The sequence below is a fragment of the Ipomoea triloba genome, chromosome 1 (genome assembly GCF_003576645.1).
Source record: "Ipomoea triloba cultivar NCNSP0323 chromosome 1, ASM357664v1".
Classification (NCBI taxonomy): Eukaryota; Viridiplantae; Streptophyta; class Magnoliopsida; order Solanales; family Convolvulaceae; genus Ipomoea; species Ipomoea triloba.
The window spans coordinates 889580-908301 of NC_044916.1; the positions used below are offsets into that span (position 1 = coordinate 889580).

Here is an 18722-nt window from a genome sequence, read left to right on the forward strand (position 1 = left end):
TCCTAGAATGGTTAACAATGGTCAGGTTTAACTCTTTTTTCCACAAGAGGGCAAGTCCCCCACTTTGACCCGAGCAATCCACTGTAAACATGTTGTCAAATCCCACTTTGGTTCTAATAATCTCCATCTTTGAAGAACATAACTTTGTTTCCATTAAGTATAATAAGACCGGCCTCTTAGTGTGGACGATGTCGTTTAGGACTTGAATCGTCGTTTGGTTGCCAAGCCCCCTACAATTCCAAGATATAAAACTCATTGATAATGTATGGACCCGAAGCTGGATTGAACAATTGTGATCCAGTAAGCAGAGTGTAAAGAAACAGATAGTGATGTCCTGTTGCACTGATTACTCAAAGCTCAAACCACAGACTGAAGGAATAGATAGTACTTGTTACAAAAAAACAAGAAGAAGATGACTAATGCAAATGGGAAAAGCAGCTTGTCACAAAGGCAAGAAGGAGGAAGCTTGTCACTAGAACAAGAAGGAAAAGCTTGTCACAAAGACAAGAAGGAAACAGGATCAAATTTAAGACTCAGGAAAATTCATTTGGGAATTTCATCAAACAGGTTGTAGGCACTCACTACTGTCTTCATCCAAAAATGTTCCTTTCCCATGTCAACAGCTTAGAAAAGTAGAAAACAAAACCAACCGCATTAGCAAAAGTCCGTACTGTAATCGTCGTAGAGAAGTGACGACTTTGAAGAGTAGTCTCTCGGCATTTCATCCCCATTCCTTCTTCATCGCTCTCCTCCGGTTGTTTGGTGTTTATTCATTCATAACCAGAGCAGCGGTGGCCGGTGGAAGGCAATACGCGGAGTCACCAGGTGACTGGTCGGCGGTAGAGATCGGCGGTCCTCTCTGTTTTCTTATTTTATGCACACTTGTTTTCTGTTCTCAAAAGTTAAATCTTCAATTCGGACTCAATAGAACATTGGTGAAGATATTGGTAAAAATTGTAATTGGGGATGTGTTTTGACATTTTCGTCACCAATAAATGTATATCCCACACATTGAATATGATATTATATTGTTATAACAATCATATCCTATAGTTTAAGATAAGATATACATTTGTTTAAAAAAAAAATCCGAATTGGTGTATTTAAAAAAAAAAAAAAACGAATCAGTGTCCCGGTTTACACTCCAACATGGATAATGGAGTGAGATCGAGCCTCAGTGGAGGAGGCAACTGTTGACTCTTTGTGCTTCAGTAGATTGAGAAAGTAGCTATGAACAGATACTACATTGTAACAGAGTCAATAGTACTAAAAAAAAATATTATTTGCACTCACTTACATGAATCATGATGAATGTCAAAATTCTTATATTTATTAAGTATTTGTATATTTTGCACTCACTTACATGAATCATGATGAATGTCAAAATTCTTATATTTATTAAGTATTTGTATATTGACTTACGCGTTAAAAATTAATAGATGAAATCACACCCGTGTTATCGTTAGAGCATCCATATTAATTTACATGTTCAAGATCAATTTTGCATTGTGGACGTTATTTTAAAGTAAAATTCAAATTATATGTCTATAATTAACAGATTATATGTTAGTAAATAAATTAAAGACACATAATAGGTTAACTATAGACACATAATACTTAATTAATATATTATGTGTAATCATTGTTCCATGAACCATCACCAGACCATGAATAACATACATTTTTAATATATTAAAGACATATTATTTGTATACTGAAAGTACATTATTTGAGTATTAAAGGAAATATTATTTTGTATACTATCAAATATTCAATAAATAAATAATGTACATTTAATATATAATATAATAAAAATATATCTTTCATTCATGGTTCACATAAAAATTTGTATATTGTCTATTATGTGTTTGTAGTTTTAACAAATTATGTGTATTCAATTTATTTACATGCATATAATTTACTGACTGAAAACACATAATATGTTAACCGCAGACAAAAAATGTTTAGATCAAAGTCTACAATAGAAAGTAGACCTTGATCCATAATATGACAATTACCTATTGCTATTCTTGGAATGTGGCTAGAGTTTCCCCGACATTAAAAGAATTGTCATCAAGTAAGGCCATGTAAGACTACGAAACAAAGATTGTGAGTGTTGTTTACCTAGCAGGATGCATGCAAAGAACATGGCTGGTCTGATAAGAAACAACATGCGTCTATTTAAACAACAGAACCAGACAACAGAAGTAAACACAGGTCCTATGTTTCCAAGAAACAGATAGGGATCAAGTTGGAGAGTTTATAGTTTTAGAACATCACCATGGCTGCCGAGCAGTGTCATGTGATGATATTCCCGTGGTTGGCGTTTGGCCATATGCTCCCGATGTTCAAATTTGGCAAGAAATTAGCCGCTAAAGGTTTCAGAGTCTCCTTCGTGTCCACCCCCAAAAACCTGCAGAGATTGCCCCCAATTCCTGCAAGTTTCATGGAGAGATTAAGCCTGAGAGAGATCGCGTTGCCCTCGATACCTGGTTTGCCGGAGAATTGCGAGGCAACTGTTGATCTCGAGCAGCAAGAGCAAGTACAGTTCTTGAAAACGGCGTATGACAGGATGGCCCCGCCATTTGAGGAGCTTCTGAGATGGGACTTGCCGGAGTTGATCCTCGTCGACTTTGCTTCACATTGGGTTCCTGAAATAGCAAACAGATATGGCGTGCCTACTGCGTTCCTAAGTGTATACACTGCAGCAACATTAGCGTACCTGGGATCCCCCGAGGGGTTGAGATCTGGAAACCTGCGCCCGAGCCCTGAATACTTCACGGGCCCGCCTAGTTGGTTCGACTTCCACTCCCTGGTAGCCCACAGGCCAGATTACGCACCGACAATGATGCGGAACACCCACACCCCAGATGCATCTGGTGTGTCCAGCGGCCAGCGCCTGTCTAGTGTCATAGAGGGATGCGACTTTGTCATAGTTAGAAGCTGCAAAGAGTTCGAAAGAGAATATATAGATCTTCTCGAGAAACTCTACAAAAGGCCAGTGTTAGCTATCGGACTACTTCCACCGAGGTTAAACACCGCCATTCACCCCGAAACCAATTCATCGAGCTGGTCCGAAGCATTCGAATGGTTGGATAAACAAAGACCAAAGTCTGTGGTCTTTGTCGGTTTTGGAAGTGAGTACAAGATGCCTATTCATCAAATCCACGAGTTGGCTTCTGCATTGGAGCTTTCCCGGATGCCTTTCCTATGGATTCTGAGGAAACCGGGAATAGATAACTCCGCCCTGTTGCCTACTGATTTTGTTAACAGAACCTCAAACCAGGGCAGAGTTATCCTCGGTTGGGCTCCTCAACAGAACATACTCGCTCATCCCGCCATTGGCGGATGCCTGTTCCATTCAGGGTGGGGTACAATAATCGAGTCCCTTGGCTTTGGACATCCACTCATCCTGCTGCCAATGGTAGCAGACCAAGGACTCAACGCTAAGCTGTTAGTCGAAAAGGAAATAGGGTACGAAGTTCCTAGGAGAGAAGACGGCTCCTTCAGCCCGGACATTGTAGCCAACTCAATAAGATTGGTAATGGCATCCCAAGACGGAGAAGGAATAAGGCTGAAGGCCGCTCAAATGGCAAACATATTCGGCAACCAGAATCTCCACGACAACTACATAGATCAGTTCATTCAGTATTTCCAATCAGAAGTTTTAACACAATGCAGAAGAGGCTAGAACTAGAAGTCCTGAAAAGCGGGTAGGGTGGATGGGGGTGGGGGGTATCAACCATGAATACAACTTATTGTTAGTAAATAATCACACATTTCGGAACACATGCACGAGTGCACAACCATATCTTTGTTTCGCGTAACTTAAAAATATTATAAAAAACAATTAAGAAATATTAAATCGAATGCACTAGAGATAATCAAATTGAGCGTTTATATATTATTCAATAAAACGGGCTTAAATGCATATATACACTACAAAACCTAGATAAACTAAGAGATTATAAGTCTGATTCCCACCAAAAGCACCAGTGAAAATCAAATTCTGTAGCACTATTTATGAATTGAATACACAAAGCAGCATATTTACAGTGTCGAGAAAGAGCCATCAAATAAGAGATACGGGGAAGGCTGAGAATGCAATGTTTGTGATCATCCAAATACTAAGATTATGTCAAAACCTGCTGTTAGCCAAACATCGCCATTTAGCAGAGACCGAGCTTTCTGTATCTGCAACTCAGCTCAAAGGGCTCTATGAAATTCATCTACACGGTAAAAAACAGCAGAAATTTTGATAAGGCTTGAGAATCATTATAGGAAAACGGAAAACCTATGACTGCCAGACCATTTAATGAGACAACATACCTACAAAATCTGAGGAAAGAATAGACAACCTCAACCTGTATGTGCAACGGTTATCTACTCCTGCAGCCTCAGGCGTTGGAAGAAAACCAAGAAATGATACTCGGTTGCCCAGTATACGAACCCAATGACAGGCCCTCCTTTGATGTACTGCAAAAACAAAGCGAATGTGAACTGATGCGGAAAAGAATCATATGGGATATAAATCGACTCGAGACTCGAGAGCTGCAAACCTTTCCATCCAGAATAACAAGTTCTCCATCAACCCATCGAGGATTTTGAAACCCTGGCTCTGCCAGCCTTCCTTGTCCCTTATATCGAGCAATCTGCATTGTTGATCAAAGATCATAAACCCTTAGAAAACGAAAAAACAATATAATTATAATAATTGCGTAAAACTGGAAGAATGCAGGAACGGGATGAAATGTTCACAGAAAAATATCACATCCATACCACGCCAAATTCTTCTGGGAAAATCCCTTTATGAGGAAGCTGATATTGCTTCCCAACTTTTGCCCGGAAGGCAATCTGCAAATGAAAAACCGTGCTGTAATAATGGTTTGGCAAGAAAGTAAAAGTAGAAAGTTATGTAGAATTGCTTTAGAGAGCAGGAAATTAAAATTTTAATTAAAAACAGAACAAGGAAATCAATGGTTTGATCACATAGAGAATTACCTGGCCAGCAGGCACATAAGGATCTCCGGTTAATTTTACAGCTTCAACATATTCATAAAATTCAATCCTAGATGACTGCTTTGTGACGCCATCTTCTTTCCACTGACCAAATCTGCGCCTTAGGTGGATTACTTCTGAAGATCGAAGACCATGTGTACCAACATATAGGCCTAATGAAATCCGAACATCCTCAATGAATAAGGAGAATAAAGGTGGGGAAATTATTCAAATTAAAAATAATATGGCAGTGATAATGAGTTCTTTCAAATAGCAGAAAACAAACAGCCAACAATCTGAACAGCATAAGAACTGTTGGTAAGTTTCTAATTAATCACCATTTAATGGGTCCTGAGAGGTCGGAATCTCAATGCGATTAAAAGTAGTTGATTTTGACAATGGCTGAGGATTTCGAGCATGATTTAGAGTAAGAGTGAACAACTCGCTAACGTCCTTAAGCACCTGCAAGTTTTTAGGGCATAAATGGCAAATCAATAATAATCATTAATATGAAGAAACAAATGAGAACGTGATGATATAATTTAGCAAGTCCAACCTTCATAGGTATTTTTCCCCGGCCAATAAATTTTGCAAGATCAAGCATCAGATGGTCTATGCTCCGTTGACCTTGGAGTTTAGGACTTCTATTTCGTGGGGATTGTTTGCTGCCACCAGAAGTTTGTTTATCATCTTCTTCTATAGTAAAAGTAAATGATAAACGACCCTTTCTTTCCAGCCTAGCTGGCACACGTTGAAAATCTTTACTGCGGGCATTACTAGACATATTCTGTACAAGGCCACTTACAACAACCTTCAAAGCAATTTGATTTTGCTCTACACCGTCTCTAACCCCACGATCTGCATCGATTTCAATTGCATTCTGCTCTATGTCGCTTTGATCTTTAATTTCTTCTTCAGCACTGACACTTTCTATCTCGGAGTCTGTTTCCTTAATATCCTCCTCTTCCTCTTCCTCTTCATCTTCGTCTTCGTCATCAATTATGTCTTCAATCACCTTCGATATTAAATCCCTGTCCACTTTAGCTGGCGCTGTTACTTTCAAAACCTTGACCTTCACACCAGGAATCAAGTCTTGTAACGCATTACCAAAACCAGAATCATCGTCACTATCTTCATCATCTTCTGAAACTTCACTACTATTTCCAAATAGATCATTTTTGTTTTCAGTTGGACTCCGAGAGTCCAAGTTACTCGCAGCACCAGATACTTTGGAGGAAGGAATTGTTAAGTCCTGAGTAGCTGTCATCCGCTTCAAGTAGACAGCCTGAAATCATGATTGACGCAGTCTCTTACATATTGTTTAGTAAAGGAAGACACTATATAATAAAAACATCGGAATCAAAAATGAGGAAGAAAAGTAAACAATATAAAAGCCATCCTCCATGCATTGAATGTGGAATTTGAATATATATATATATATATATATAGATGGCACTCTTGTCCTTTAAGAGAGGTCGGGAGTTCAAAACCCCCTCTCGTATGGAAAAACCAATATGGCCAACACTTTGCCACTTAATTGGGCCGGCCTGGTGCGAGCAGGGATTAATCTGAGTATGGTACGAGCTTAAAGGTGTCTCCCATAGTTAGGGCTTATTCAAAACACGTCGTGGTCTAACAAATAATAACATTATTACATATTTATTTATTTATTTGATTCCAATTCCAATGTTTAAACCAAATGCCCGATAAATTTATTCTGTTTACTTGTCCTTAGATGAGAGTTTGTAAATGAAAATTCAATCAAAGCAGAAGCTGATGCTTGCAAGAAAGTACCTGCAACCTATACTCGTCTTTCTTATTCATTGTGAGAAATATCTCAAAGATGGGGGCACCATCCATTGCCGACGCAAGCTGCCTGAAAATTGAATGCGTATTCCAATAAGTAACATACTTCTTTTATTCTTAATTTACCAACAAAGTTAAAGTCTCTCTTTCTTGGAGGAAGGGTAACAAAAAGGCACCCTTACATCGAATCAGCAGAAAGGTGGGGTTAATCAAGTTACCTCGGAGTATAACTTTTCGCCACATATCTTCCATATTCAGCACTTATACGAATAATGCGTCCATAAGGATCACCTTCTGAAACTCCAACCCACCAACCCACCTAGATTCAGATAAAGACTTTCGTTATATTCCAGAGTTATGGTGTATTCTACAGCATCTGAGTCACACAGTAGCCGCAACCCCCATTGGTGCATAGTTACAGATTTAACAAAACTAATAAACGTATAGGTGGGGGAGGAAAAAACTGGAAAAGATATGCACTCAGAGATTGCAACAGACAGTGAATCATTCCCCCTAACAATTTATAAAGTACAAGAAAAATTCAAGTACAATAAGATTGAGTGAAGCTAGCATATAATATTCGTAGTAGGCAACTAACACAAACCATAGGCAAAATCTCCTATGAGACCTTCTCACCGATGCGGGTTGAGTTTTTCATAAGTATTACGCGTTCCTTCATAAGTATTACAATTTCCTTCGTAAGTAACTTTTCAACCCCTAAATCCCTAATATTACATTTTGATTTTAAAATATTACATTTTTCATCAAAAGTGAAGTATTACACTTTTTCTTTAAGTAACAATCAATCAATTTATCCATGATTAGTAAAACATTTTTTCTTATAAGTAACTATTCAACCCTTAAATATTACATTTTGATTTAAAAGTATTACATTTCCCCTGGGACAATTTATTCTTGATTCGTATTACATTCTCTCTTTGTCTTGACCCGACCTACAGGAGACTCACCCCAAAGCATATAATTATCAGTCCTCATACATGCTAATATCAAACTTATCCAGTTAAGCTTACTAACCAATCCAGCGCCAGCATAATCTCGTAACCAGGCTGCATCTGAGTACCGCTCTTCCTCCACTGTGTTCTGCATTTGAATCCCAGATAGATATAGTCAAATTATGGAAATAGAACATTCTAGGATATCGAACATAACAAATGCTTAACATCAATCCGGCATATATAAAATGCCACCAAAAAGCTAAGGTAACAACAATCATAGTTTCATAAGAATTAAAGAACTCCTACATTAAAATGGGATTTCACTTTGCCCACAGTGTCATTTGTAGCTGCAGCTGCAATAGCCACCTTAAGCCTGGCAGCCCCTTCATAATCTTCCCGATTAATATAACCTGCTAACTGTGACTGCAGAGATAAACAGTAAACACCTACATTAGAATCAGTACTAGGTAACAGAAACATGTATAAAATAATTAAGAGATATGTTTGGTATCTTTTCAGAAAAAGGGGATAAAATCATAAAAACATTACCTTTAAGATCGAAACGATCCGCTCTTGCTCCTCGACGTCGGAAAAGTGTTTTTTCCACCGCTCCCAATCCCATTCCTCGTCCTTCTCCTCACTCGCCGTCTCCACGGCGCCAACACTCTCGTGATTCCGGTTCGGATTCACGAAATCATCGAACCGCTTCATCACATTCGTAAACGCATCCTGAATCGTCAGGTCCCACCTCCAGCTCGACCCGTCCCCTGACTGCGGGGGATCCGCGCCGCCGCTCACGCAGCGGCAGCAGACCGGAGAGTGAGGGCCGCAAATCGAGGACGAGGAACGGCTCAACGGAAACGCGAATTTCGCGGTGGTTGGGGAGAATTTGTGAGGGCTCGGAGACGGGAATGATGGCGGGGCAATCGACAGCATGGGGAAAATACCTTTTCGCGATGCAATGGAGCTCCCTGCGATTATGCGGTTGTGTGAATTAATCGAGAGAACAAAGAAGGAGCCGCCGTTGATTATATAAAGAAACAGAGATTGTTCAGACCGGTATCGCCGGGGAAGAAGAAGAAGAAGAGAAAGCAGTGTCTACGACGAAGATCGGAAGTACTCCGTACTAGGTTATTGTTTAGGATAAGGATGTCCAATTTCTGACGTCAGCCAACCCCTGAGTCGTGACTATCTTTTTTTCCTTTTTTTTTTCTTCTTCTCTCTGCAATCTGCGTTCCTGGTGGTGGTTTTTTCGGTTGTCTAACCATACTCAAATATAAAAATATAATATATAATATATATAAAATATTAAGAATAAAATAGGAAAATTTGTAATTTATGTTCTGTGACTCTTGAATTATTATATATTTGTATAAATCTTGTTTCACAATTTTCAAAATATACATATATTGCCTCAGATCCTTTTAAAATGGTATCGTTTTAGATCCAGACTAGTGACGGAATGGGCAATACATATGCCGTTTTTGAACATTGATATGCAACATTTGCACTTCTAATAGTTCAAAAGTTCAAAAGTTACATTGATAATTAGCATATTATGGAGGGGTATAACTTACAATTTCCCAATAAAATTATAAAATCACTATCGAATAATTAAACTTTTTAAGAAGTGTCAATGACTTTGTTTTCTAGTGGTATGAAGTGCCTTTCCCAAATAAGAAATTATGGATTTTTTCCAAGATAATTAAAATAAAAAAATTAAATAAATAAAAACTCTTCCATAAGTCCATAAGAAATACTAAAAAATAATGAGGTATTTAAAATAATAGAGTTCGACTGGGGGAGAAGGGTAGTTGTATCTCCAAAACAAATGAGTATTCATTTTTTTGTATTTATTTATAATATAATGATAAATAATTTTTAAAGTTAGTTTGACGTATAATTTACACGTAATATCTACGTAAGACTCTATCTATCTTGGAAATGATGGAGATTGCATTTTGGCATAAGAATAACCCCACTATATTTATTTTACGAAGTATATATTCTCTATCGTACACAATAAAGTCTTCCATAAAGAATTGCAGCTCATAGATTTGTAGCTTTTTATGTTTTTTTTTCTTTTTTATATACTAAGTTTTAGTGTTGTTGTTACTAATAAAGTTAAAATTTTAAAGATATAGAAAAACAATTTTGAAGGGAAAAGGTGCAAATAGGCCATTAAACTTTTCACGAAAAGTCAATTAAGCCCGTGAACTTTTAAAATGTACAATTAAACACATCAACTCACAATTTTAGGGCATTCCACCCTATTAGCCGGTTACTCTTCCGGTAACTTCCGGTAAATCCGTGTGTGGCAGATTACTTGGCAATAATTTGAATGTTTGACTTGCCACATAAACCTTAATCTTCTCTCTCTCTCTCTCTCTTTCATATCACTGGTTCGTCTTCTTTGCTTCATATCTGTTCCGTCTACTGTTCTTCTTCTTCTTCTTTCTATGCCATCACCAGTCAGTGCTTTGTCTCACCCAGTCCAATAATGCTTCGTCTTCATATCTTCTTCTTCTTCACGGTTGAACTAACCAAGCGCAAAATCATCAAAAGTCATCCAGAAGCACCGCCACGTTGAAGCAAAAATGTATGACACACCCAAATCAAAAATTCATGGGAGATTTACACCTACAGTAAGAAGCATGGACCTAACAATGTTATCCACCACAAGTAAATGCCTAGCACGCCAGAGAAAGCCATCTCCTTTAAAGTCCAACACATCGTAGAAAATTTCAGTCTTAAAACAGAGCACGGACAACCAAAAAATTTAAGACTTCTCAGTCATCGGCCAAGACTCCACCGTGAAGGTAGCCACCATGGACTACGCCGGGGTGCTATCCGAAACTATGAATTCCAGTTTATCGAACAAGTTGGTGACAAAACCACCATGGACTACGCCGAGGTGCTATCGGAAACTACCAATCCAGCAACAATCTTCACGAACCAAAACCCAAACATTCCTCCAAGAAGAGGTTCCGGAAAATAAAACACAAAAAAAAAAAAAAAAAAAAAACACTCGGCAACGAGGGCCTTGTAGTGAAAATAAAACACCAACAAAAATTAAAAAAAAAATAAAAGGATTCTTTCCCCTGACAAATCACCTACAAAGAATGGTGTTAGTGATCCCTTCAGCTTTGGAGCTGGGCGAAGTCGGATTATTAATGTAAGAAACTGCTGGTGGAGCGCATTAGCAATAGAGGAGCAACAGTAATGAAAATGGTGGTGCGACTTTGACGGTGATAGTGAAAAACTAGGTTGAACCCAAACTGATTTGGGAATTAGGGTTGAACACTTGAACGGGAAGAACATATTGTATTTTTTATTTTTATTTCAATTGTTTTAAATTTTGATTTTATTATTTTTTTTTGAAAGGAAATATCATCAATGCATTAATAATCAACCAAGTGGGAAATACAGGCCGGTGGAACAGATCCCCACGACCTTGAGCCAGACAAAGAACCAGCTGCCCGTGCAAGAACATGAGCCACATGATTCGCTGATCTACGGACATGGTGAACATACACGTTCTCAATGTCCCTAGCAATATCACAACATTGCTTAACTAACACACCCACATAAGATAGGTCCGAAGAATTCGAATGAAAACTATTGCAGAAAGTAAGACAATCAGTTTCAAAAATTAAATTAGAATAGCCGCTAGCCTTAAGCCACGACAACGCCTCCTTTGCTGCCATAGTTTCAGCCAACAAAGGATCACGAACAAGTCCAAGCCGCCCATCACATGCATCCACATACTTGCCGTTATGGTCTTGAATAACTACACCATAGCTCGCCCCATTATCATTGACTGCAGCATCAACATTACACTTGATGAGGTTTTCTGTCGGTGGTGACCAATTATAAGGAGAAGGAATGGTTGCATGTACAAAAGCAGATTGTGAGTATGCTGTATGCCATACCTCACGTAATCCCGCCACTTGCCGACGCATGCCAATGATAGACCAAGAGCCTTCATTCCAGACCACATCATTTCTTGTACACCAAATGATCCATAATATAGCAGCAGCATGCACAGCTTTATTTAAACAACCATCATCAAATAACTTATTCAACAGCAACGGCAAACTTTCTTCAAATAATATTGACGAATCATCCCATACCTGCTTTGTTTGCGGGCAAGCACAAAAAAGATGTTCCATTGTTTCCGATTCAGCAACACAAAAAGGACATCCACTTCCTGCCCAAACATGACGGGTTTTAAGCACTTCGCGAACAGGGAGGACAGATCGCATACATCGCCATATGAAGTTTTTGACTTTTGGTGGAACTGGCAATTTCCAAAGCTGGCGACATTTTATGAAGCACAATCGAGAATCTGCAGCAAAGGTTGAAGAAGTTAATATTCTATACCCATGTCTAACTGCATAAACACCTCTCCAATCACCTTTCCAGCGCCATGTGTCCTTAAACTGGGGAGAAATTGGAGTAGCTAGAATACGAGCAACATCAGAGTCCACAAACAGATCCCTCACAATCTCACCATCCCAGTTACCTGCTTCATCAATCAAACCACTGACTTTGGCCTCTCTCAAGTTGTCAATGCATGGTGTTACCAAGGATGGATTGTCAACATCAGAAAGCCAAGGCCAACCCCATATCGCAGTGTCCTTACCATCCCCGATTCTCTTTGCAATCNAAAAAAAAAAAAAAAAAAACACTCGGCAACGAGGGCCTTGTAGTGAAAATAAAACACCAACAAAAATTAAAAAAAAAATAAAAGGATTCTTTCCCCTGACAAATCACCTACAAAGAATGGTGTTAGTGATCCCTTCAGCTTTGGAGCTGGGCGAAGTCGGATTATTAATGTAAGAAACTGCTGGTGGAGCGCATTAGCAATAGAGGAGCAACAGTAATGAAAATGGTGGTGCGACTTTGACGGTGATAGTGAAAAACTAGGTTGAACCCAAACTGATTTGGGAATTAGGGTTGAACACTTGAACGGGAAGAACATATTGTATTTTTTATTTTTATTTCAATTGTTTTAAATTTTGATTTTATTATTTTTTTTTGAAAGGAAATATCATCAATGCATTAATAATCAACCAAGTGGGAAATACAGGCCGGTGGAACAGATCCCCACGACCTTGAGCCAGACAAAGAACCAGCTGCCCGTGCAAGAACATGAGCCACATGATTCGCTGATCTACGGACATGGTGAACATACACGTTCTCAATGTCCCTAGCAATATCACAACATTGCTTAACTAACACACCCACATAAGATAGGTCCGAAGAATTCGAATGAAAACTATTGCAGAAAGTAAGACAATCAGTTTCAAAAATTAAATTAGAATAGCCGCTAGCCTTAAGCCACGACAACGCCTCCTTTGCTGCCATAGTTTCAGCCAACAAAGGATCACGAACAAGTCCAAGCCGCCCATCACATGCATCCACATACTTGCCGTTATGGTCTTGAATAACTACACCATAGCTCGCCCCATTATCATTGACTGCAGCATCAACATTACACTTGATGAGGTTTTCTGTCGGTGGTGACCAATTATAAGGAGAAGGAATGGTTGCATGTACAAAAGCAGATTGTGAGTATGCTGTATGCCATACCTCACGTAATCCCGCCACTTGCCGACGCATGCCAATGATAGACCAAGAGCCTTCATTCCAGACCACATCATTTCTTGTACACCAAATGATCCATAATATAGCAGCAGCATGCACAGCTTTATTTAAACAACCATCATCAAATAACTTATTCAACAGCAACGGCAAACTTTCTTCAAATAATATTGACGAATCATCCCATACCTGCTTTGTTTGCGGGCAAGCACAAAAAAGATGTTCCATTGTTTCCGATTCAGCAACACAAAAAGGACATCCACTTCCTGCCCAAACATGACGGGTTTTAAGCACTTCGCGAACAGGGAGGACAGATCGCATACATCGCCATATGAAGTTTTTGACTTTTGGTGGAACTGGCAATTTCCAAAGCTGGCGACATTTTATGAAGCACAATCGAGAATCTGCAGCAAAGGTTGAAGAAGTTAATATTCTATACCCATGTCTAACTGCATAAACACCTCTCCAATCACCTTTCCAGCGCCATGTGTCCTTAAACTGGGGAGAAATTGGAGTAGCTAGAATACGAGCAACATCAGAGTCCACAAACAGATCCCTCACAATCTCACCATCCCAGTTACCTGCTTCATCAATCAAACCACTGACTTTGGCCTCTCTCAAGTTGTCAATGCATGGTGTTACCAAGGATGGATTGTCAACATCAGAAAGCCAAGGCCAACCCCATATCGCAGTGTCCTTACCATCCCCGATTCTCTTTGCAATCCCCTCTCTAAGAAGTGATTGGCTTGCTAAAACACTTTGCCAAATATAACTCGGGTTAGCCCCAAGCTGAGCATGCAAGAAATCACAGTTGGGGTAATATCGTGCCTTCATAAGTCTGCCCACCAGAGACTCCGGATGCAACAACAAACGCCACCCCTGCTTAGCTAGAAGGGCAATATTGAACTCGTGTAGCTTTTTAAAACCCAGTCCCCCATGGCATTTAGGCAAGCACATTCGGTCCCAACTTAACCAATGAATACCCCTGCTAGTCGCATTCCCGCTCTCCCACCAATATCGATTCATTGCCCGTTCCATCCTGACACACATGGCCTTTGGCAACAAGTAAACTGACATAGAAAAAAATCGGAAGAGCTTGTGCCACACATTTTAAAAGAATTTCTTTTCCCGCCCTGGATATGAATTTACTACGCCACAATTGTAACCTCTCGGTAATCTTCTGCTCAATGAAACGAAGCGTAACAGACTTGTTGCGCCCCATAAAAGAAGGTAAACCAAGGTACTTTCCCAGATCATTGGCCACACGCACACCTAATATATCCGCCACAAATTCCTTTGTAGGGGTCGCCGTACTAGAACTGAACATGATACTGGATTTATCAAAATTAATTGCTTGACCTGAAGCCCCACAGTACATATCCAAAATATTTTTAACCACTTGCACCTCCCTCGGAATAGCCTTAAAGAAAAGAAGACTGTCGTCTGCAAATAATAGGTGCGACACCGCTGGAGCACCTCGTGCCACTTTAATTCCATGAATATCACCCCTACGTTCCGCTTGGTTAAGTAAAACAGAAAGACCTTCAGCACAAAGAATGAATAAGTAAGGTGAAAGAGGGTCACCCTGACGAATACCCCTTGATTGCACAACTGTTCCGGCTACCTCTCCATTGACCGTAATATTATACCGAATTGTTGTCACACATAACATCACAAGCTTAGTCCAATCAGGATGAAAATCGAGGGCATGTAGCATGCCTTCCAAAAATCCCCACTCCATTCTGTCATAAGCCTTGGCCATGTCTAGCTTTAAAGCAGCCCATCCGACATTCCCTTGTCTTGTACGCTTAAGGTAATGTCCTATCTCCCCAGCTACAATAATATTATCCGACAATAATATGTCTTGCACAAATGCACTCTGGTTAGGAGATATAACACAATCCAGCACCTCCTTCATTCGGTTTGCCACAACCTTAGCCAAAAATTTATATGCAACATTACACAACGCTATGGGGCGAAGATCAGAAACCCTCTCCGGTACTCTCTTTTTCGGGATGAGAACAATATTAGTGCCGTTCAAGCCGTGGGGAATAGTAGCACTATGCAGACAATTTAAAACAAAGCAAGATAAATCATGACCTACCACAGACCAGAACCGCTGATAAAACGCAGGAGTCATGCCATCCGGGCCTGGTGCCTTATTCGGAGCCATATCAAATAGTGCCAACTTAACCTCTTCCACTGTGAACGGTCTAAGCAGGCGCATATTCATATCCTCAGTGATGTGAGATTGGACATTATGAAAAAAAGATGTCGCAGGAGTAGCAGATGTAAATATCTCACTAAAATACCTCAATATCTCTTCATTTAAACCCAAGCCATCAACCCATTCTCCATCTTGAGTTTTAATCCTCGAGAGATGATTACTTCGTTTCCTTGCAGTGGCAGATTTATGGAAATATTTTGTATTGTTATCACCATTCTTGAGCCATAACTGCTTTGATCTTTGACGCTAGAAGGTTTCCTCTTGAATAAGCAGTATATTTAATTCAGACTCGGTTTTTAAATAATCAGACAGTGCCCAGGGAAATCGGTTCTCCTTCAGTGATATTAATCGCTTGCGTAACTGAGAGATGCGATTACCAAATTTCTTGAAATGCTCCCTTCCCCACCGCCACAATCTCTGCCCACAACCGAACACTCTTTCCTGGAATTCCATACCAATCGAAAGACCCCAAGCATGTTCCACAACAATCCTACAACCATCATCTAGCAACCATGCAGCTTCGAAGCGGAATTTTTTGCGAACTGGCCACGTCGGGCTCACTTCTAAATCCACGAAAATAGCACAGTGATCTGAAGATAGAGTTAAAAGGTTCTACACTGTTGCACCTTCAAAAATGTCAGACCACTCAAGGGTAGCAACCGCCCTATCCAGGCGTTCTTCAACCCAAGCCTCCGTTCCACGACCACGTTCCCACGTAAATTGGTTTCCCATCATACCAAGGTCCATCAGTCTGCAATCTTGTAAGGCATCACCAAAACCCATCATAAGGGATTCTGGATGTGGGTTTGGACCCCGTTTCTCTGAATGATACAATAAATCATTGAAATCGCCAAGGACGATCCAAGGGAGCGTAGATTGCCCCTTAAGCTGACGCAATAAATCCCATGATTGTTGTCTTCTTGTCCTCTCAGGAAATCCATAGAAACAGGTTAGCCGATACTGAGGCTTACTCGGTAGAGTCACAATAACATCAATATAATTCTGTGAATAACTCAATAAGGTAGCTATGTCCTTATCTCGCCAAAATAATGCTAAGCCTCCTCCCATGCCAATCCTCTCGACACAGAAGACTCCCTCGAAACCCAAACGTGTACGAACAAATTCAACTTGCCCCGCTTTCGCTTTCGTTTCAATCAAAAAAACAAACATGGGTCGTTGTTTGGACACAAGACCCAATAACTCTAGAACTGTACGGGGACCACCCAAACCCCGACAGTTCCAACTGATGATACTCATTGAGACGGGCGGGACTGGCCATCCAGACCCGCCAACAGCAAGTTTTTTGGAACCTCGGACATAGTCGAATCAACAGACACCCCTTCATCCTCACGTCTGCGTTTAAGATCGACATGGATTTCAGGCTCCTTCTCCACCATTACTAGCTCTTTACTGCCACTCCCCGAAGGGCCATCGGTTGAGACTATTTTCACTGGGAGATCGGCGAGCAGCCACTTAGCACCTACGAGCTGAACCTGGCGTCTTTGACCAGCTCGCATTGAGGCATCATAAGGGTAATCTTGGGGCAGTATTCCCTCATCGTAAGCCTTTCGGCAAAATTTATCTGAATGTCCCAATATGCCACAACAAAAGCAAAAAATACTCAATCTTTCATACATGAAGGTAATCCACTGATATGAGCCATTTTTTAGAAGCAATTTCATTCGTCGTTTTAAGAGAGTATTGACGTCCACGGACACCCTGATGCGATAGAAACTACGACGTGAGTGTCCAAAGTTATTAGGGTCAACTGTGATAAACAAACCAACATAATTGCCGATGCGAGTAATGAAGTCTGGGGATGCATAGATGGCTGGGAGATCGTGGATCTGGACCCAAAATGTAACAGAGTCTAGTACAACACTCTCCGGACTCGTTCCTGAAGGGACTTGCTTGCAAACCAGAATACGGTTCTCGAACGACCACGGTCCGTCGTCCACCACCCGCTGTATGTCCTTGTGATGGGGAAACTGGAACAGGAACAGGTCATCATTAATCGGCAAAATCCGAACACCCATGAGAGGACGCCACATCGAGGCCATCACTTGTTGCATATGATCGAACTTCACAGGCCTATCAGTAATGAAACGACCAACCAACTCAAAACATTCATGGATTTCTTCTGCTGCATGAGGCGCCTCGAGGCCCCCGGTTTCCTCTTCATCAATCGTTAGCGTAGCACATCGAGTGACGACGTTTTCTACGTCCATCATGAAAAACAATCGAAACAACGAACAGACCAAAGACAAAAAACTTCACAAAAAGACAGCAAAATGCAAAGACAAACCCTAGAAAACTAGGGAGACACCAGCAAAATGCCAAAATGCAAAAATATGACACTTTTCAAAGTTTTACCAAATAGGGGAGAACTTATTTGGGACGTGAGTTTCTTGTTATAAATGTAACTCGCAAATAAGTTTCTCAAAAATTCATTTCACTAATCGTAATACTATTGCAATAGTTTGACGCTTTTACTAAGAACAACTTACAAATAACACTAATTATATGTAATTTTGTGTTTGATATTTTAACCATGCATATTTTGTATGATGATCTAATCATACAAATTGTAAAAATTTAATGATTTATTTAATACTCTATACTATTTTTATAATTTTTTTTCATCAAAAGAGCGGAGGGGGGCCAATAAGGAACTACAACTCAACTAATTAGTTCTAACTACACTTTGCGATGTATAGCTCAAGGTTGTTCTTATACATGATCTGACAAAGAGTTATTTACAATATGTTAAATTTCTTAAAAAGTTATTTCTAATTTTTAATTTCTTTTATGCCATCGTTACCAAAGACATGCTTGGTTAAAGTCTGCTACCCAATTTTACTCCCACACATGACAACTTTGGCCCTCCCTTGCCAAAACAAATAATACTATCCCAACAAATTTTCTATAATATCATTTATTTTTGTCAGATCACGAAATATCTTGAGTAGATCCGTAATTGTAAGAGGCATCTTTAAATCCGTAATTAAAGGAAAAAGTGTTAGGCAAATTGATTTTTTTTATACGTGAGGGAGTTTGTACTCTCGAAAGTGCGCGGTCAGCCACGCCGACCAAGCTGGTTGTGTAATATTATTATTATTATTATTATT

The 18722-nt window shown here is 39.8% G+C and overlaps 3 protein-coding genes across 3 annotated transcripts; 1 reads left to right on the plus strand and 2 right to left on the minus strand.

The window, feature by feature from the left end:
• Positions 1 to 2281: 2281 nt before the first annotated feature.
• On the plus strand, positions 2282 to 3691 carry LOC116029666 (putative UDP-rhamnose:rhamnosyltransferase 1). The gene has a single exon (XM_031271715.1). The coding sequence runs from the start codon at positions 2282 to 2284 to the stop codon at positions 3689 to 3691; it is 1410 nt and encodes a 469-aa protein (XP_031127575.1).
• Positions 3692 to 3858: 167 nt separating this feature from the next.
• LOC116028485 (protein EXECUTER 1, chloroplastic-like) lies at positions 3859 to 8932 on the minus strand. The gene is made up of 12 exons (XM_031270207.1): positions 8310 to 8932; positions 8067 to 8183; positions 7840 to 7905; positions 7023 to 7123; positions 6793 to 6874; positions 5555 to 6283; positions 5337 to 5460; positions 5002 to 5171; positions 4780 to 4854; positions 4560 to 4652; positions 4330 to 4476; positions 3859 to 4229 (listed from the first exon to the last, which is right to left on the minus strand). Exons 1-11 carry the CDS (start codon positions 8694 to 8696, stop codon positions 4384 to 4386), a joined length of 2037 nt encoding a protein of 678 aa, XP_031126067.1. The 5' UTR covers positions 8697 to 8932; the 3' UTR covers positions 3859 to 4229; positions 4330 to 4383.
• A 2229-nt stretch (positions 8933 to 11161) lies between these two features.
• LOC116029699 lies at positions 11162 to 16662 on the minus strand. The gene is made up of 5 exons (XM_031271746.1): positions 16221 to 16662; positions 15910 to 16157; positions 14534 to 15840; positions 12837 to 14406; positions 11162 to 12418 (listed from the first exon to the last, which is right to left on the minus strand). Exons 1-5 carry the CDS (start codon positions 16660 to 16662, stop codon positions 11162 to 11164), a joined length of 4824 nt encoding a protein of 1607 aa, XP_031127606.1.
• Positions 16663 to 18722: the final 2060 nt, after the last annotated feature.